Consider the following 20,363-nt stretch of genomic DNA (forward strand, 5'->3'; position numbering starts at 1 on the left):
TTCCAGACCCAGATGCTCTCCATGACCAAGAGATTCCAGCTGCAGGATATAATTGTAAATCACATTTTCCAATAAAATTCTTGCTAAGTTCAGATTTCCCCCCCCCCCCCAGACATAAGCATTCCTTCAGGAATGACTGAGGAGCACCAGGGAAACTTCAACAAGCCCCTTGTAGCTTTTCCCAGAAAATAAGAGGATTTCCTATTGTAAACTGCTTAATTACAAATCCTGATGTATTTCCCCATCCGAGTACTCTGAAACCAGGCACATCTCCATTAAAAACCCCAAATCCAAGGAAGAAGAACTGCATGTTTATTAAAACAAATCATGGGCTGTCCAGAGCAGACCCAGACCTCCTTTATCACAGGAACAGCAACACAAGCTCATGCCAAGGGAGGAAAAACCTCCAAGTCAGGGTCAGTAAAAGATCAAACTCAGGGAAAGAACAAGAACAAGGGGGTTAATAAGTGTGTGGAGAAGAAGTTTTCATTAGCAGGAGGTTAAATGAAGCAGTGAGTGCTGAGGGCAGACAGATGATGCTCCTGGCCAACATAAATCCTTCAAAGATGGATCTAAACTAAGCTGGGCATGACCTTGATGTCTTTTCCTGAGGGGATTCAAGGGAGAGCCTGCACTCAAGCAAAGCATTGATCACTACAGACTACTCACTACACTGGCACATTTTGGGGCTCCATCAGCTTCTCTCCTATCAGTGGGGGTCAGACTCTCTCTGTTCAAACTACTGCTGGGGGGCAGTGGATGCAGCCCCAAAAAGGCCAGAATGGAAATAGGATTGGGAGGGTTGGGGTTACAACACGGACACATTACGTCTCAGGTCTCCATGTCTCCTATTTCTTCCTGCCTCCTCTCTCTTTGAGTGCCAGGTGAATCAGAGAGCCACTTGTCATGTTGTAATAAGCCAGGGAGTTGGAATCCTTGATGAAGATGCCCTGAGGGGAGGAGAAAAGGAAAAAAAACAAACAAACAAACAAACAAAAAAAAAACCCACAAAAGAGCAGTCAGAGCACAAACCTCAGTGTTGCCTTCCCACAGAATCCCACCCAGGTCCCAATCCTCCTGGCTGTACACTCAGAGCAGGGAGATGGCAGAACTCTGCAGGCTTTGTGGAGACCCCAAAGAGATTCCAGAGTCCAAGATGGACACTGGAGGTGGGTACAGAATCCTAGATTGGCTTGGGTTGGAAGGGACCCTGAAGATCCCCCCATTCCACCCCCCTCGCCATGGGCAGGGACACTTTCCACTAGACCAGCCAATATAGACAATGTGGCCCCTATAACACACAAGGGAAGTTATTCAGGCTCCACTCTCCCCCCAGATTTTTTTTTCCCTTAAAAATAATCAGCTCAGCTCCTGTTCTCATTAAGGGTTAACAGAGTATCTGCCCACAGATGAACTTTGAGGAGCTAAGTGCACAAAGTTCACTGCTTAGGCAGCAGGTTGTGCCTGCCCAGGCACATGCATGACTGGAAATAAGTCATTAAAAAGGAATGGGGCCTTTCTCACAGCTCTAGCTTCTAGAGGAAGAGAGAGAAGAGAGAGTGAGCTCTTCCCTTCTCTGTTTTGGAGAAAGCCTTCCCCGAGCTGCCAGGGATCCAAAGCACACTCGCCCACCTCCCAGAGCACACAGCAGAGCTGTGGGAGCAGGCTGCTGCAGTTAAATGTCAAAAAAAAAAAACAACTCTAATACAACAAGAGGCTGATTTCAGAGAAAGCCACATCAAGTTTGAAGGACTCATCTGCAGCAGCAACAATGTGAAAATCCACTGATTAATCGCCTACTAAAAGCCTGTCCTGCTGTAACAGAGGGCAGCTCTGTCACAGCTGTGCTGTGCAGGCAGGAAAAACATTCCCTTTGCTCTTCCAGTATCTCACCGTGCATTAAATTATACATCATCATTTTTCTTTGTAAAAAAGTCATGTGAGAGAATGCACTGAAGAAACAACCAGCATTTGAAGGGCTTATACCCACCTCGTACTGCAGCTTCTGCTTCCCAGCTGGCATCCCTGTGGCCTCGTGGATCTTAACCTTTATAACAGACACCTGGGGAGGATCAAAGGGCTCCTTCAGTGCTTCTGTCCCAGTCCTGCTCCCCAGCCCCGTGGAGCTGCAGCGTGGGGAGCAGGCTGAGCAGCACAGGAGCAGGGCAGGGGGATGAGCCATGCCTGGTCTGAGAGGGGCAGGGTGAACACCAGCACTTGGCCATTCAGCTTCCATTCCGTCTTGTCCTGCATGTTGGGAACCTGGACTTTGACCGTGACTGGGCCCTATGGGAAAACACAGATAAAGTCTCTCAGGGCTGTGATAACACAGCACCAGACTAAGTATTTATTTCCATATCTTGGCTCCTCAGTAAACACACTGAAATGCGTTTACAAGTTACCCCACTGCTCCCATAATAAAACATTTAGTTGGATTTCTCCTTTTGTGTGCCATCTATCCAGCAGCACATACACTGACGGTGTCACAGGGTGAAGGTGTGAAGCACTCAACAGGAGACAGTTTCTCTGTGCACATGAAGTCACAGAATCACAGATTGGTTTGGGTTGGAAAGGACCTTAAAGTCCATCCTGTCCCACCCCCTGTCACAGGCAGAGGACACCTTCAACCAGCCCAGGGTGCTCCAAGTCCCATCCAACCTGGCCTTGGACACTTCCAAGGACAGGGCAGCCACAGCTGCTCTGTGCACCCTGTGCCAGGGCCTGTCTAGCCTCCCAGGGAACAATTCCTTCCCAGTATCCCATCTAAATCTCTTTTACTTTAAATATTCCCAGAAAAACCATACAACCACTCCTAAGGATTTAAAACTCCTCCTGTAACTGGCACTCCTCAGGAAGGAACTGAGGCTCACATTTAGCTCACCTTGTTACAGAATATACCACATTACCCTACTATCATGCTGGCATTGATACTCTAATCTCTTTCCAACTCCAGCTTAGCCCTCCTCTCCTTAAAATCTCATTAGCAACTTTAGTTCTTTGCATTATAACCTACCTCTCACTGCCCTTAATTACAGAAGAGCACTATCCCACTCTGTGTAACTCTTCCCAGTAAGAGACAAAGGAATTTGGTTTGCTCAGGAATGACAAAAGAAAGGAGATACCTCAGGAAGTCCCTTTCTTGCCAGATATTTTTGCCCCTCTGTGCAGGAAATTTGCTTTCCAGTCCCTTTGGAGCTGGAGAGGAGCAGGCCAGGACTCTGACCCACACATGTACCTTGTTCCTGCGCAGAAATTCCTCCTCTGGAATCAGGCTGTCCTCACTCTTCAGTTTCTTGGAGACTGGCTCATCCTCCATGGGTGGTGGGGGGTGAACAGGAGGCATCGGCGCCGGGGATGGGACCGGAGCCACGGGAGGAGCAGGGACAAAGGCTGGAATGGATTGGGGACACACAACACAACTCACAGTCACCCCCTGAGTGCACAGCAAACACCCCCTCACAACAAAAACGCTTTGAGCAGAGCAGCACAGGCTGAAAATAAACACCACAATACATGGGAGGAAGTTACAACCAACAGCAACATGCAAACTTCAAACATTCACAGAGCTCTTATATTGGGAAGCATTCCAGGAAGAGATAACAAGGCATGAGAGCTTCCTGCAGATCTTGCAAAAAAAGAACACACTCTCAGTTTGGCAGGCAGCGGTGCCAGCTCCTCCAGTTAGGGAAGAAAAGAAGATGGAAAAAAAGGGAAGAATTGCTTCTTACATCATGCCTTTTAACTTCAAAGCACCCAATGAGGAAAAGGGCCAGCAAACAGCAGCAGCAGCTTCTGTAAGGAGCTGTAACCACCACTGAGGCGCTGGCAGCTTCTCTTTACCCTGCATTCTTAATTTCCACCCGGGCAGGCTCCTGGGGCCACAGGATTCCCTGCATTTTATGGTGTAGGAAGAGCCTTGAGCCCAAAAGCAGGACTAGATAAACCATACCAAACACCCCTAAACTCTTAACAACTCAACCTAGTGCCTGCAGTTCCAGTTACACACCAATATTGCGGCACAGGAGGAAAAAGACTCCAAGCTGAAACCCACCATAAAGGAATTATCCGACAATTCCCCAGGAAAAGCTGAAGTCACTGACCTGTGGGGACTATCATGGGGGGCGGGCGGGGGCTCATGATGGGGGGAGCAGAGGGGGGCATGGGCACCACGTTGATCCGTGGGGTGTGGATTATGGGAGGCATGGGGGTGGCTATGACGGATCCTGGGGGCAGCCGGACCACGGAGGTCATGGGGGGACGAGGCATGACCGGAACTGCAGAAACCACGGCGGCGCGGACGGGAGGAGGCATCTGGGGAAGAGAAGGTGAATTTCCTTAGCAAGAATGCCCAGGGCTGGCCACAATCCTCATTAAAATAACAGGGAAACAGAACCACGGGTTCTGCTGCCCAAAGACTTGCAGGGAGCCTAAGTGGCCCCACCATATGGACAAGCCAAGCTGCTCTGAACAGGCACAGAAGCCTCATTAACAGATTAAATGGGTCCTACTTCCCTCCCCACTTTGGGATCAGACCTCCAGGCACTTAGTTCCTTTGCTAGATTGCTGTTTGGGACTCAGAGCAGATCCCTTCTTACCTTCTGGGCTGCTTTTGTCCAACATCACCCTGCACCTACAAAGGCCCCCAGCCATCCCTTTCTTAGCCATATTCTCTGCCTCCAAGATCCCACTGCCCAGCTGATCCCAGTCTTTTTGATATCTCTAAGGTAAAAACTCCACCTAAGTATTATATTCCATTTTTAACAGCAAGTTCAATAAGGTTCTTCTAATATTTCCAAACTACTCTTAAACCACAAACTTCCCAAAAAATCCTCTTCCATGCCAGCACCTTTGCCCTCCATCAGGACCCCTCTTAATTAACTACAGCCCCAGTAATTGGCTTCTGAGAGCCCAAACACTCACGGTGGGTGGACGAGGTACGGATGTGATGGGCTGGGCGCTGGCAGGGGGGTTGGAGGCTGAGGAAGGAGGGGGTGGCTGGGGTATCTCATTGGGTTTGCTGGGCCCAATCTTCTCCTTGCTGTCATCCTCTGGCACCAGTCCCTTGGCCTTGTGGATGGCTTCAATTTGCTCTTGCAGAGTGATATTGGCCTGAGCAGCCTGCTGTGTGCGGGCCATGCTGCCTGAGTGGCCATCCCAGGTCACCTGAGAGAGTAAAATACATCAGATTAACACAACTTGGCCAGACTGCAAAGAAATCCAGAAAGCAGCTTGATAGAAAGAAAAAATTCAAGACTCTGTGTCTCTGAGCATTCACAATGCTACAGGGACCTATCACAAAAAAACACCACCAATCAAACAAAAATTCCCAATTTCTACTCTACCTTTTCCTCTGGTTTCTGGATCTCTTCTTCTCCAATCTTTTTACCAATGGCAGTCTCTTCTACACCAAAGATATCAGTACGACGCTCTGCCAGCTGCTTCAGGCTGCTCTCAATATCCAAACCTAAGGGAAAAAGAGCAATTATTATCTCAAAGAATATAACCAAGCCTCTTACTCATCTATTATTTGATACCTAGTGGCTGATTGATGCTCTTTTTACACAGAATATTCTGAGTTGGAAGGGACCACAAGGACCACCAAAGTACAATTCCTGTCCCCTTTCTGTGTTTTTTTGGAAAGATACTGGCCAGCACCAGCTGACAAACACACCCATCTCATTATCACAGAAAGGGCATTACACAGAGCTACATTTCACACAGTTCTGATCAGTGGGGGCAGTGAGGGGCTGGGCAATCAATGCTCAAAGCTGACCTGGGGCATAGACTTCATCATCACTCTGCTTCTCGCGGATGGATCGATCCCGCTGCTCCAGCCACCGTGGATCCAGGAGCCCAATCCTCATGTGCTCCTGCATTTTACTGGCAGGAATCTTTTCTCCAGTGATGGGAGACACGAGGTACTCATCAGGAGCCGGGGCAGGTGGTAACGGTTTTGAGGCTAGGAGAACAAAACCACAGTGTTGGTTCAGTCTAGAAACAAATGGTTTGGGATTTTTCAGGAAGAAACAAAGGTGGTTTTTTTATTTGATTTACCTTTGGGATCGTAATCTTTCCGCACAATGACCTGATCTGGTGTGGGAGGGAGTGGGGGTGGCATAGGGGTTTCTGGAGGAGGAGGAACCTTCTGACCTTCATCTTCATCATCTGACCCCTTATTGAAAAGGAAACAAAAATCATAACCAAGTTCCAATGGTCAAATTCCTTTGAGAGAGACATAAAATCCTACACGGTACTGGAAGAATGGATTATGCAGCTTCAAAGCAAGGGAGCTGTTCTGGACACCTATGGCAGAGTGGTTCCTCTGTACCACAATTCAGGAATTCAGCAGCCCCAGAAGAGGAAGCAAATATTCCTCAGCTTCCACATTACAGCAGCCTTGCATGCAGGGGCTTATAGTTAACCACACTCTTGTTCCCTGTTAGCAGAAAAACAGCTTACAGTGGGCAGAGCCTAAGATGAGTCATCTTTCGGTGCTCCAGACTCTGGGCACAAAAAAGCCTGAAAGACTTAGAACCACAGAAATATAAAATCCACACCACTGGGTGCCAAAATTACTGGATTTCTCTCTTGGAACTTGCATTGTCACGGAAAACATTAAAAAAACCAACCATGTACCAGCAGTAACAGGTTGTTTGGAGATTTCATCAAAGGGAAATTTCATTTCCTCAAGAAACTGAAGAACTATTTACAGTGAAAATGGGGACCATCATAAACCACATGAACCTTAGGGGACAAAATCCTATCATCCAATTACCTCATCCATATCTTGCACTTGTGTGTCCTGATCCAGCTGGACTGGAGGCTCATCTGTTTTCTCTTGCTTTTCATCTTCCTCATCTGATTCCACCTCCATCTCCACCTCCTCACTTTCTCCAAACTTCTCGTAACGCTCTTGGATCAGGATTCGAGCTCCCAGCTCTTCTGGAGTGGTGGGAGGAGGGAAATTCCCTACAATGCAGAAAACAGAGCTTCTATTTCTCTATCCCATTTCATTACTCAACACACACTGACAGAAACACCAATTCTTCAACAAAAAGCAGTGGCAACAAAATCCTTGGCAGACAGAGGATATGGAAGGGAATGGATGGAGTCTGTACAAACACCAGCATGACACATGAAGATAAAGAGACTTAAAAATGGAAGCACTACTAGAAACTGTGACAAGCTCTGCTGTGGCAAAGTGGACCTGGACTTCCTTCAAGGAGAACATCAGTGACTCCAGAAAAAACACAACAGCCTTGCAAAATATCACTGTAAGGCTTTTCCCTTCAACTCTGGAGGATAAAGGCTGTAAACCCCAACATCTGCCTAAAAATGGCACTTCAGGACATATTTCCTGCACAAAGGGGGCAGTTTCATACAGGTGACAATATTTAACATCAGTACCTTGTTCGTTGGGCTGGAAGTCAACTGTTTCCACAACCACAAAGTCATGCCAGTCAATCTGGGCATAAGCAACACGCTCCTTCTCCTTCTCCTCCTCTTCCTTCTTTCTCTCTCGCTCCTGGAACTTGGCCCACTCCACTCTGTAATAGACCTGCAGGAGCAGGCAGAGCACAGTGTCAGACAAGGAACAGCACAGCCATCTCACTGCTGCTTTGCAAATGAAAGGAAGAACAGCTGGAGAAGTGACAGGCTGAAGATCAGGGCAAGGTTCTTCCCCCAGAGGTGCTGGCACTGCCCAGGCTCCCCAGGGAATGGGCACGGCCCCGAGGCTGCCAGAGCTCCAGGAGCGTTTGGACAGCGCTGCCAGGGATGCCCAGGGTGGGATGTTGGGGGGTCTGGGCAGGGACAGGGGTGGCACTGGATGATGGGATCCTTCCCATTCAGGATATTCCAGGATTCCACTTTGTAAGCACTTGGAAATGGGGTTGTGCAGTATCTCTGTGCTGCCACGAACTACCCCCAACACAAACACCAGCTGCAGCTTAAAGCAACTTTGAGCTCCTGTACTCGAGTGACAGGAAGTGACACATCTCTTTTATTCTCTATTTGCTGCCAACAAGCCAAAAACACGCAAAGAGAAAAAAATTCAAAACATAACTGAAACACTTTAGCATTTTTGCAATTTTTTTCTGGATACCTGATCCAGGACTTCCTTAGGATTTTCAGCCTCCTTCTTGAGCTTGAGGAGTAAGCCCTTTGGTGGGATCAAGATCTGAAACACATTTTGCATGACAGTTAGTGACAATTCATTGTGCCAAAGCCTATTTCAGAGCAATTATTCTCTTTTCACACTGCTAAAAATACCAGCAGACCCCTAGGGCTATATCCCATTTATTCTGCTGCAGCCCTCTCACTACTACTTACTGCTCATCCCTGCACTTCAAAATATTCACTTGTGGCCTTCTAATTATCTTCTGGATTGAAAAAGAAACAAATCTTTACTGAGATTACAATAGTGTGTGGTACATTTAGGTGACAGCCCACTGTGTTCAGTACTCTGAAGAGCAGGATTTAAAGGATGGCTTCCTGGGACTGCATTTCCAGCCAGGTTTGTAGGGCTTCATCAGCATTCCAAATGGATTCCTGCTGTGGAAGGAATCACCCTGCCCGGAGTACCTTTGTGTACTGCTCCACCAGCTTGGTGAAGTAGTTGAACAGGCTGTGCTGGGGGCGAAGGAAATCAAACTGGTAATTCCTCTGCTCCTTCTGCATGAGCTGGGTGAGGAACTGCCTCCCATTGCGGGCCACGAACTGCGCCGTGAGCTTCACCACGTCCAGGTCGAAGGCCGAGATGGACGGAGGGTCCGCGATGAACTCGAACTCGGGCGGGGGCTCCTTGGGAACCACTGTCTCCTGGATCACCTGGGCCTGCACCTGCAGGAGAATGCACACAGCTCAGTGACTTCTTGCAAGAAACACTCACCAAACACTCAAGAGAATCCCTTTTTTTTCCTCCAGCTGCTGTGGGAAAGCAATGGCAGTTGCCATCCTGGCAGGTGCAAGGATAAGAATCCATCAGGTATAATTCAATACTATTAAAAATGTTGTTTGAACAGCAAACAAATCTGGAAAGTATGAGGACTTTGCTAGAGCCCTCCAGGACCACCAACACCACGGTGTGGCTGCTGGGCATGCCAAGCATGGCAAAGCCCTGGATTCACTCCATGCCCTTTTCCCACGCCGTATGTTTAAAGACACAGCTGAACAAGGTGAGCACCATTTTGTACCCCATGTTTTAATGGCAGGTTGATCCTTCTAGCAGGAAAAGTTTCTACAAAACAGTGCATGGAACAAGGCCAAGCAGAACTCCAAGGGATTTCCAAGGCTTGCCTCTGCCACATCCAGTCCAAGTGATCCTTTGTGACTTTATCAGTCAATACAGAGCTAAACTTAATTAAAATGGACCAATTAAACTGTATATTGGCAGTTTCTAACAACTTTAAGTTACCAGCACCTGGCAGATGCACATCTGCATCAAAACAAAGCCCCAGACACTCAACTCCAAGCCTGACAGTGCTGGCATTTTGACAAATGTATAACAAACTGCTCCTTCCTGACTTTGTAGCTTCCGTCCTTCTCAATCCCAGGCTACACCACCACTCCAAAGTGGCCAAATTCTTCCCCAAAGTGATGAAAAGGAACACTCACTTTCTGTGGGAGCTGCTGCTGGGCACTCTGCTGCTGCTGCATGACCTTGGGGATGGCAGCCGAGGGCTCCTGAGCTTTGCCCTCCTTGAACTCGGTGACCTTGTGCCGGTAGTAGGCATGGTAAGGGTCGTTTGGGTTCAAGAAGTTGAACTTGGGGTTATTTATTTCATTCTGACGAATTCGGGCTTCAAATTCTGGACCATTTCTGGGGAGCATGAGAAAAATTGTTTAGGTCATCAACTCAAGTGTAAAAGTCTCTTTCAGACTAGGACATGTTGAGGCATCAGCCCCTCGGAAGATCATTTTCTCTCTCACATGGGAGGAGTTTTTTTCTCAGTAGCTCACACCCAGCTGGACATGAACAAGTTAGAGGCAATTCTCTCCCTAATTTTGTCTTTAATGTGAATATTAAAAATTCACCCTCACAAGTGTTCCACAGTCACATCTGCCTGCACTCAAAGGTCATTTCCACCACTGACTGAAGTTTACAAGTTACTCACTGCATCAATTTTATCTGCTCTTTTAACAAGATTTCAAGATTAATTTCAGTTCCAGAATGATCATACAAGGAAAAAAAGCAGGTAACCATCAGCCTGTGCAGGGACTGACCAGCCCACAGTGCTGCATTTAGGAGCCCCAAGTCCAGGTAACATCCCCTCCTCCCACCTAAAGCACGAGCCAGTTATTTCAGGGCACTTTGAGAAAATTCCCAACTGCCACAGGGTGTTCCTCTTCATATTCTCTGGATTCTCTCTCCCAGTCTCATTTCAACATTCCACCTCCTCCAAAAGAGGAGGTCTCTACAATCCCAAAGGATAAACACAGCCCCTTCCTTATGTTCAGAAGCAGCCAACACTCCTTGGCAGCACTTTAGAGATGAGTTACAAAATAAGGGTTTGACTGGAGCAGCATTTAGTAATTCTCTGAAACCAAAACCCACCACATTTAGCATTAAAACACAACCATAAGTCCTGTACAAGGCTTCCTTTGCACCTGGAATTTGGTTTCTCCCTCAGACCAGGATCTGTTACCCAGTTATTGCAGCACCCACTGCACATTTGAACAAGGACTTCATCTATTTATTACCAGTTTCCCTAGCAAAGGGTGTCTTACACCCTTCTCAGCAGAAAATTGTTTCTTTGCCAGTCTCACTGGTACAGCCTCAATCCTTAAAAATCCCTCACGCAAAACCACAAAATTGGGACCTGCTTCAGTTTCCAGAGCTGCACTGAACAGCAGAAGCATGAAAATCCCAGGAAAAAAGAGACACCACCAGTGTCACTCACCTGGCTACAAAGCTGGCAGTCTTGTCCACAATATTCCTGACCTCTGGAGGAGGGTAAATAATTCCCACCACAGGCTTGGCTGGTGCTGCTTCCTCTTTAGGCTCCTCTTCTGGCTGTAATAAAGATTGTTTCATTACAAAAGGTGAAGGGGTGTCAGGATTGTGCACTACAAACACAATTCCAACAGCACACATTTACTCATCTTCCTCCTCAGCCCCTCAATCGCTGAATTGGTTGAACAACCTGGATCATCCATCTCACCAATTCCTTGGTTTCTCAGAGTGAGGGATAACCTTTTTCTGCCTCTCAGGGGCACCTGCTGCAGGGGCAGGGACAGCAGGAAACAAAGGAAGGTGCCTCCATGGGAACCAAAACAATTTTTACTATTTCAGCCTTGACTCCAAGTATGTTTTGAAATGCTGAGTCAAGAGGCTCTACTAATGTTTCCAGAAATAATTCATCGTTCCTCACCAGGTGTGGCAGTTCTGAATGTTCCAAGGGGCCTGTGGGACCTGAGTTATTAACTCCACATTAAATAAAACACTGCTTTAATGCTGTAGTTGCAACAGAAGCTGTTTTGAAGAGAAAATCTCCAACAGAGTGTTTATCTCACTGATGTTACAGGAGGATCCAAACTAAAATCCCAGAACCCTCCTTGTGGATGGCTCTGTATTCCAGTAAAACCAGAAGCTGCTTTTGCAGGATACTAAAGATGCTGTTTCTCTTTCCTCACCAAGCAGCTTCCAAGAAAAAGTGTTATAAACCAGGACAGACCTGCTGGAAATGTTTATAATCCTAACAGGGACAGTCAGGGATAACTTAAAATCCAGGTAAAGCTCCCAGCACTGCCAAATCCATGGAATCCAAGCCAGAAAATGTTCTCAAGTCAAACTGATCCCTGGAAGTGTCCAAGGCCAGGCTGGACAAGGCTTGGAACACCTTGGGATAGGGGAAGGTGTCCCTGCCCTGGCAGGGGGTGGGAGGAGATGGGCTTTAAGGTCCCTTCAAATGCAAACCATTCCATAAAATACAACCTCAATAAAGTGTGTTAAGAGAAAGGCACCATGAATATTTTTAGTTTTCATTCCCACTCCCTCACAACATCATCTTGATGAGCTGAAGGATGAGGCAACACTACACTTGAGATATCTTATTTAACAGTGATGCTGAGTTGCCTTGGTAACATCTGTGCATAAAAGTCACCGGGTTTTTGGGGGAGAATCACAATTTTCCAAGGTTCTCAGTGAGATCATCTCCCTGTCAGCTCCAAGAGTACTGATGTTGATCTGTGAGAATCAGGACAGCAGCTCCAGCTCTGTGGGAGCTGGATTCCCATCTCAGGAAAGCTGCAAAGAACATGAATATGGCCAAGAGAGAAAGGATCTGGGAGGGTACTGGGATACACAGCACTGCCACGCTCTCTCAGACTTTCAATCCTTCCACACATCATGCCTGGAGCTCGGGTGGCTCCCACAGCTCCTGGCAACCCCCAATACTCACTGCAATCACAGCCCTGGGACACTGCCAGGGAAGGGCTCAGCTCCTGCCCAGCCCCAGCAGGATGCTGCTGTCTCAAAGGAATCATGGAATGATCTGGGTGGGAAGGCAACCTAAAGCTCATCCAGTCCCACCCCGTGCCACGGGCAGGGACACCTTCCACTATCCTGGCCTTGGCCTTGGGCACTGCCAGGGATCCAGGGGCAGCCCCAGCTGCTCTGGGCACCCTGTGCCAGGGCCTGCCCACCCTGCCAGGGAACAATTCCTGCCCAATATCCCATCCAGCCCTGCCCTCTGGCAGTGGGAAGCCATTCCCTGTGTCCTGTCCCTCCATCCCTTGTCCCCAGTCCCTCTCCAGCTCTCCTGGAGCCCCTTTAGGCCCTGGAAGGGGCTCTGAGGTGTCCCTGGAGCTTCTCCTCTCCAGGTGAGCACCCCCAGCTCTCCCAGCCTGGCTCCAGCCCTTGGAGCAGCTCCATGGCCTCCTCTGGACTGGCTCCAGCAGCTCCAGGTCCCTCCTGTGCAGGGCCCGGGGCTGGGGCAGCTCTGCAGGTGGGGTCTCACCTGAGTGGGGCAGAGGGGCAGTGCCGCGCTCCGGAAGAAACTGCAGCTCCCCCCAGCCCAGCCCAGCCCAGCCCGTGAGGGCCGCACTCCCAAACCCCGCGGTTCGCGCCATTCCCCGCTCCCCTCCCTCCCTCACCGCCCCCCCTCCCCGGCCCGCACCGGTTTGCTCTCGGCGGGGGGCGCGGGCTGCGCCGGAGGCACAGCCTGCACGGGTCCGGCGGGCATGGCGCTGCCGGGGCCGGGGTGTCCGCGCCGGGCGGGGCCGATCGAGGGGTGGCCGGAGCCGATCGAGGGGCGGGCGAGGCTCGGTCCGGACCAGACGCGGCGCCGGCACCAACTGGGGCGAAATGGCGGCGGCGGGCGCTGTGCCGCGCGTGCGCGCCGGAAATGACGGAGCGCAGGCGCAGATTTCTGGGAGGTGCGCGCCAGCTGTGGGATGTACCATTAGAGTCCCGAGCGGGGGGGGGGTCCCAAGCAGGAATGCACCAATGCGGCGCGGGAGGGGCGTGGTTGTCATGGCCACAGGGCTGGGACGCCGAGGCCTAGCACAGGACCCGGGCCCGGCGTTTCTTCTCCGCTGTTACTACTGATTCCTCCGGTTCCCCAGCACTCCTGGAGACCGCTGGGCCCGGGGGCCAGCGTGCCGGTCCCTCTCCAGCAGCCTGTCCCAGTAGGGCGTTCCCTCCATCCCAGGCTCCATCTCTCCCTGGCCTGGTGGCCCCGTTGTTCCCGGGCCGTGTCCCACACCATGGCGCACCTCCTGGGCCACCGCGGCTGCATGGAGAGCCTGCGGGCCGACCTGCGGGACCTGCAGGCCGCCATCGCCGACGTGTCCTCCCGGGCCGGCGCCGTGCGCTTCCCCTCCTGGAAGTTCCCCGACAAGGTGTCCTGCGAGCTGGACATGTCGGTGCTGCTGCAGCGCTACAGGCACAGCGACAGCGAGCCCCAGTTCAGCCAGCACGCACATGTGGTGCTGCTGGAGCTGCTCATAGACAGGTGAGAGGCACCAGCACCCCGGGGCGGCTCCTGCCCCGGGCAGGACAGGGAGTTGTGTGTCTGAACTTACCCAAGTTTTGGGCAACTTGGCACAGAAAAAACTTCAAGCTGTTATAGAGTGTCCAAATGCGGGCTGAGAGGGTGGTGAAGGGCTGAGGGTGACAGCACTTGGTCTGTTCAGCTGGAACAGAGCAGACTGAGGTCAGACCTCACCGGGGCTGCAGCTCCTCCTGGGGAACAGCTCTGATCCTCTGATCTCTGTGACCGGGGATGGGATTCTAAGGAATGGCTCGAGCTGTGCCACACAAGTTTAGGCTGCATATCAGGAAAAGGTCCTTCCCTCAGAAGGTGCTCGGACACTGAAGAGGTTCCCCAGGGAATGATCACAGAATCAGCTAGGTTAGAAAAGACCTTGGAGATCATCAAGTCCACGCTATGACCTTATCAATTAAACCATGGCACCAAGTGCCACATCACGGCCCCAAGGCTGCCAGAGCTCCAGGAGCCTTTGGACAATGCTCTCAGGCACAGGGTGGGATTGTTGGGGTATCTGTGCAGGGCCAGGAGCTGGGCTTGATGATCCCTGGGTCCCTTCCGGTTCAGGATATCCTGTGATTTCATGAAGTTTTTTGGATGCTTTGTTCCCCATGTATTTCCATGATGAGCAGTGCCAGCACCTCGGCCTCATGCCCTGCTGAGCTTTAAAACCCAGCTCCTTTCCCTGCTTAGAGCTCCCAGCACAAACTGGCCACGAAGAAGCAGAGCCAGACATGATCCACCCAGGAGCTGAGGTGGAGCAGATGGGACAAGCTTGTTAAACTGCCTCCCAAAGCATAACTGAAACACTTACAGCATTTTTGCAATTTTTTGGAAACACTAGGACACAGCTGCATCGACAGCCTTGGGAGGCCAAAGCCCCTTCTGTAGTCTGGGTGAAATAAATACAGCTCTGCTTTAAAAGATGAGCCATTCCCACTGAGCTGTTGGCCCTAGAAGTCAGGATTTGCAACAGCATGGGTGCCCCAAATCAGTGGGGGGAGCTTAACCACAGCCTCTTGGAAGTGGCTGCTCCATGAAGCGATCCATGCCTGGGGAGTCTCGGGAGTAACAATCCCACCCTCCTGCCTCACACCAGCTTTGCTGGGTGATGGGAGTGGGCTGACCTCCGTGCCCCAGCTCGCATTCCCAGCTGCTCCAAGTCGTTTTTCCCTCGGCACAGGCTGCTGCTGCTGCTGCAGAGCTTCACTGGCTACGCCGAGACGCTGCTGAGCGGGCGAGCGGTGCCGCCGGCGCGGGGCCTGGGGCCCTGCATGTCCGCGGGGCTCACGGCCAGGACCTTCTGGAGCACCATGCTCAAACTTGGGGCCTTCTGCCAGCAACTCCAGGATGAGGTGGGACACCTGGGGACATCCCATGAGCTGAGTCACTCCCCTCTCTGCAGGATTTGGATCGTGGTCCTTCTCAACACTCTGCGGCCACGCCAGATGTGCGTGCACCCTTTGAGTGCTGACCTCTGTGTCACACATCTGTTCCCTCCCAGCCTGAGCCCCTTCCCTCCAGCACTCCCAGCTGTGCCAATGCATCCATCCTGCTCTAGGATCTCGGGATGGGTGAGCTGGGCTGCCTCTAGAGCTTGGAAAATATTCTCCAACTGCCAAAATGTTGCAGCTCTGCTGATCCCACTGTGGATCTGAGCTGCCCCAAGACAGTTAAATAACTGGTGGTAAAAACAACCTCTCCTGCATTTCATTTTCCCCAAAATGATCTTTCTCATGGAAAAGTCTCACAACAATCCATGTGGCAAAACCAGGAGGCAGTGCAGGGGGTGGGAAAGAAGGGATGGTGGGGAGTTGGGGAGTTGGGAGTTGCTGTCCTATCTCCACACCTGATTTAGGCTTTTATGGGTCATCTCCACTTCGATTTGGGCCCCAGTTTTATTCTGTGCTCTGTCCCTCAGGAGAAGGCTTGCAAGCAGGAGATCCCCTCACAGCAATCCACTCCACCTTCTGCTCCCCAGGCTGGGAAATATCAGAAGGAGCACCTAAATTGCCTCTTGCTGGATGTTTTGGAGTCAGGAACTGCCCCAGAGGCTGCCCAGTCATCTGTGTGCCCATGTCCAAGTGTCCATGTGCTGGCCAGCTCAGACAGCTCCCAGCCCAGGGCTGGCCCCAGCCTGGCTCCGAGCACCCGCAGTGTCCCCACACAGACCCCAGGGTCACCCCTGGGCTCCTGTGACACCTGCTCCAGCACCCAGGCCAGCCTCCACGAGGTGAGCAGAGCCATCACCAGCATCTGCCAGAGCCAGAACATCCCTTCTGCTCTCAGCAAATTCCAGGAGGTGCTGAAGGACAGCGCAGAGAGAAGGAACCTCTCTGCAACAGACATGAGCTACTGGGCCTCGGAGCAGAGCAAGGCCCTCTCCCGGATCAATAAACACCTCCAGGGGCTGCTGCAGCAGGTGAACCCCCTGAAGGCTGAGCTGGAAGAGATGGGCAAACAGGAGGAGAAGCTGCAGAAACAGGTTGAGGACTTTTCCAGGAAGCTGCAGGCAGAGAAGGACGCCCAAGCAGAGCAGCAGAGGAAGGCTGAGCAGAGCCTGAAAGCCAAGGACAAGGAGCATTCCAAGGCTGTGGCCAGGCTGGAGCAGGACAAGGACGATCTCCGGAGAGGTACAGAGCTGTTCCCAGCATCCCCTCCCACGCCCGGGGGCATTTGCAGGAGAACAGAGTCCATGGGCAGATTTTGGCCCCACCACAACCAGCAGGGCTTTTTGTAGCTGCTGGGGGATTTTCCCTGCTGTGAGGCTAATCCCAGGCAGTGGGAGTTGGTGTCCTATTACTTCCCTGATAGCACAACATGATCACTGGATGAAAACACTTTGGTGTGGCTGTTTGCTTCCCCTTGGTTTAGTTTTTTTTTTTTTTTTGAGGAACTGATTAATGAGAGTTTTCTTGCTGGTTTAGGAGCTGCTCTGCTGGAGGAGCGACTCTCAGCCCTGAAGGAGGAGCTGGCAGCGAAGCAGGTGGCTGTGCAGGAGCTGGGTAAGGGGCTCATCCAGGGGCTCACTCAGCTCACACCTCTCCCCTCTCACCCTGGCCTCTTGAGTGTTTCACACCCACGGAGCCCCCAGCACCCCCAGACTGTGCTGTGGGGATGGTGGGGATGGGCAGAGAATGGGCCTCCTTCACAGCAGCACCTCAACATCACCCAGTGCCAGAGTGGGCTGATACTGATGGAGGTGTGAGGGGGGCCACAGGCCTTCTGTCAGACCTGTCTCCCTTTGCCAGGGCCTGTGGAGGGCATGAGGTGCCCCTGAACCACAGAATCATGGACTGGTTTGGATGGGCAGGGACATTAAAGCCCATCCCATTTCACTTCCCCACCATGGGCAGGGACACCTCCCACTGTCCCAGGCTGCTCCAGGCCCCATCCAGCCTGGCCTTGGGCACTGCCAGGGATCCAGGGGCAGCCCCAGCTGCTCTGGGCACCCTGTGCCAGGGCCTGCCCACCCTCACAGGGAATAATCTCTTCCCCCTACCCCATCTATCCCTGCCTTCTGGCAGTGGGAAGCCATTCCCTGTGTCCTGTCCCTCCATCCCTTGTCCCCTGTCCCTCTCCAGCTCTTTTGGAACCCCTCTAGGCACTGGGAAAGGTTCTTAAGTTCTCTCTGGAGCCTTCTTTTCTTCAGGCTGAACACCCCCATCCCTCTCATCACCTCCATGGTCCTCCAGCATCTCGCCCCTACCCAGCCTGGGCCACGGTGGCCGTGTCTTCCCAGAGCTCTCCAAGACCACCTTGCTGGAAAAAATGACCACAATGGTGGCCCGGAGCCAGGTGCTGGAGCTGGAGGAGAAGGTGCAGGTGCTCATAGGCCAGAGGGACAGCCTGGACCAGGAGCTGAGTGCCACCAGGGTGCAGCTGGAGAAGGAGAAGGTCCGTGTGGAGAGCATGTTCCGGCACGAGGAGGTACAGCCGGCTCTGGAGCGGATGGCTGAGCTGCTGCTCGGTGTCAGGGCTGTGGGGAATGGGTGCCACAGCCCCACACAGGCTCACCCCCACCACCGCAGTCCCTGCAGGCTAAGCAGAGGACCCTGCTGCAGCAGCTGGACAGCCTGGACCAGGAGCGTGAGGAGCTGCAGACCAGTCTGGCAGAGGCCGAGGAGGAGAACGCCCGGCTGGCGGAGCAGCTGGAGCAGAGCCAGGAGCAGAGTGGGAAACAGCTCCAGGCACAGCAGGTGAGTGCTGGTACCCAGGTGTGGGACACAGGCTGTGCCACAGGGCTGTCAGGAGCCACTCACTGCCCTGTCCCACAGCCAGTTTTCCTAGGAGGGATACTCTGGGGCCTAGGGTGACACTGTCACATGGTCACGTCCTCATGGGATTCCCTGGGGAAGAGCCCTCTCCCTCCACCCTGTGCCAGACAAGTCTCTGGTGGAGTCAGGGCAGGGGAGCAGCAAGAAGGGACATCTTGAGGTGCTTCCACATCTCCAGTCTTCTGTTCTTGGACACGTGGACATGCTGCACACTTCACAATTGGTGCTGCTGCTTCCAGCACACACAGGGATCTCACAGCTAAAACCCTGCAAATTGTCACTGTCCCCAGTGCCACAGGACATCCACCCATCAGGGAAGGGTGGGAGCTTTCCATGTGGGGCTGAGTCCTCACTCCTGCAAACTTCATTTCCTCCCCGCTGTCCCACGCAGGAGCTGCTGGACGCGCTGCAGCAGGAGAAGCTGGCACTGGAGCAGTCCATCCTGGAGCTGCAGGCAAACACATCCCAGCTGCAGGAACAGGCACAGGAGCTGAGGGAGCGGGAAAGGCTCCTGGTGTTCTTCCCCGATCTCCACATCCCCACTGAGACGCAGTTTGAGAGTAAGGGAGCAGATGGCAGCGGAGTGTGTTTGTGCCTTGGGGTCTCCGGAGCTCTCAGGGGATCCTGCTGTCCCACTGATAGCCAGGAAGGGCTCAGAGCCCGTGCAAAGCTGTGACCATCCCTGCATGGGTGCTGTGCATCCCACATTTTGGATACACAGCAGGACCAGGACATGGCAGAGCTTCCTCTGCCCACAGGGCTTGTGGTCCCAGCTGCCACTTCCCGGGCTGTGCCGGTGCTCCCTGCCCGGGGCAGGCTCCTTCCCTTGGGAGGCAGGAGGGCTGGCCACGCCTCTGAGCAGGCAGGCAGCAGCTGCAAGCTGGGCTCTGTTGGATTTTGTTTGCAGGCAGCGGGAATTTGACAGAGGACATGGAGAGTCAGCTCCAGGCCAACACCATCCGGATTGAGGTGCTGGAGCGGGAGAACGCGCAGCTCGAGGCTCTGCTCGCCAAGGTGAAGGCAGCAGCTGAGCAGGGCGTGCTCAAGGTGAGCTGGGTGCCAAAGGGGTGGGTGCTGTGTACCCCAAAACCACCCCGTGGCCCCCAGGCACCCTCTGAGGACCCCAGGAGGACCAAGCCCAGGCTGCACATGCTGCTGGGAGGTCGCTCTGGTTTAACTGGTGTTGCCTGGGTTGGTTCCAGCTCCTTCCCATCACTGACCACCAGCTGTGGTGGCCAAGGAATGTGATTAGAGCTGAAGCTGGTGGTGGGAAATTTCACCTGCTCTTCCCTTCCCCAGCTTGTCCCAGAGGCCCAGCTGGGGTCCCAGCTCCACAGGGAGGCTGGCAGGCAGGACCCTGGGTGAGTAGGAACCCAGAGGAAGAGGCTGGGGGTGTGTTCCCTGCTCTTCTTCCCCTTTAACTGCTCCCACCCCACAGGCGGCTCAGCAGTGGAAGCAGCAGGGACAGCACAGGGACGCCAGGATGCACAGACAAGGCCTGGCATGGAGCTGCCAGCAGCCACAACTCCAGACAACTGAAGGCAGAGCCCACATCCCAGGCCAAACCCTGCCTAACGCTCTCAGTGCGACGCCTGGGGCTGGGCCTCCCCTCACACCACACCGGGGCTCACCACAAATAAACACAGATCAGTCTGAACTTCCCAGCAGAGAAATTGTGTTCCACCAGCAGCCACCTGCCCTGCCCAGGGGACCTCGTTACCAGTTCTTTGTGCATTAGGAAGGTGCATTCCCTTGGGAAACCTGGGCTCCACCTGGTTCCTTGGGGAGCTGCTCCAGGGACGTTCCTGGGCACTGGAGCTCAGTCACCCATGGCTGTGCCACTGCTGCAGTCCCCAAAAGAGTCCTGGGCAGGACACAGCATGTGCTAACTCCTGCCAGGAATCATTCCCAAGAGGGGACTGGGATGTGGCCACACTTGGAAGAGGAAAGCAGAGCTGGCCTGGGATGAGAGGAGTCTGAGCCACCCTTAGCCCACCAGCACAGCCTGGGAAAGTCATTCCCCCCTCCATGAACACCCAGAGGGGCTGGGAGTCACTGGTGCAGGCTGGCCCTGACCTCTGAGCTGCCTCCCCAG

The 20,363-nt window shown here is 52.6% G+C and overlaps 2 protein-coding genes across 2 annotated transcripts; one reads left to right on the top strand and one right to left on the bottom strand.

The window, feature by feature from the left end:
* Window positions 1-289: 289 nt before the first annotated feature.
* SF3A1 (splicing factor 3a subunit 1) lies at window positions 290-13,326 on the bottom strand. Its single transcript, XM_005524530.3, has 16 exons — window positions 13,119-13,326; window positions 10,902-11,014; window positions 9,616-9,820; window positions 8,584-8,841; window positions 8,105-8,179; window positions 7,408-7,558; window positions 6,776-6,969; window positions 6,055-6,172; window positions 5,774-5,959; window positions 5,343-5,464; window positions 4,921-5,163; window positions 4,101-4,311; window positions 3,236-3,390; window positions 2,185-2,286; window positions 1,991-2,062; window positions 290-950 (listed from the first exon to the last, which is right to left on the bottom strand). The coding sequence occupies exons 1-16, from the start codon at window positions 13,182-13,184 to the stop codon at window positions 849-851; spliced, it is 2,373 nt and encodes a 790-aa protein (XP_005524587.1). The 5' UTR covers window positions 13,185-13,326; the 3' UTR covers window positions 290-848.
* Window positions 13,327-13,480: 154 nt separating this feature from the next.
* CCDC157 (coiled-coil domain containing 157) lies at window positions 13,481-20,294 on the top strand. The gene is made up of 10 exons (XM_088065218.1): window positions 13,481-13,955; window positions 15,175-15,346; window positions 15,913-16,624; window positions 16,919-16,996; window positions 17,734-17,921; window positions 18,023-18,190; window positions 18,660-18,828; window positions 19,176-19,315; window positions 19,568-19,629; window positions 19,707-20,294. Exons 1-10 carry the CDS (start codon window positions 13,708-13,710, stop codon window positions 19,906-19,908), a joined length of 2,139 nt encoding a protein of 712 aa, XP_087921344.1. The 5' UTR covers window positions 13,481-13,707; the 3' UTR covers window positions 19,909-20,294.
* The last annotated feature ends 69 nt before the right edge of the window (window positions 20,295-20,363 follow it).

Source organism: Pseudopodoces humilis, chromosome 20 (assembly GCF_049639895.1).
Source record: "Pseudopodoces humilis isolate 2021_Gansu_Grassland_sample_001 chromosome 20, ASM4963989v1, whole genome shotgun sequence".
Lineage (NCBI taxonomy): Eukaryota > Metazoa > Chordata > Aves > Passeriformes > Paridae > Pseudopodoces > Pseudopodoces humilis.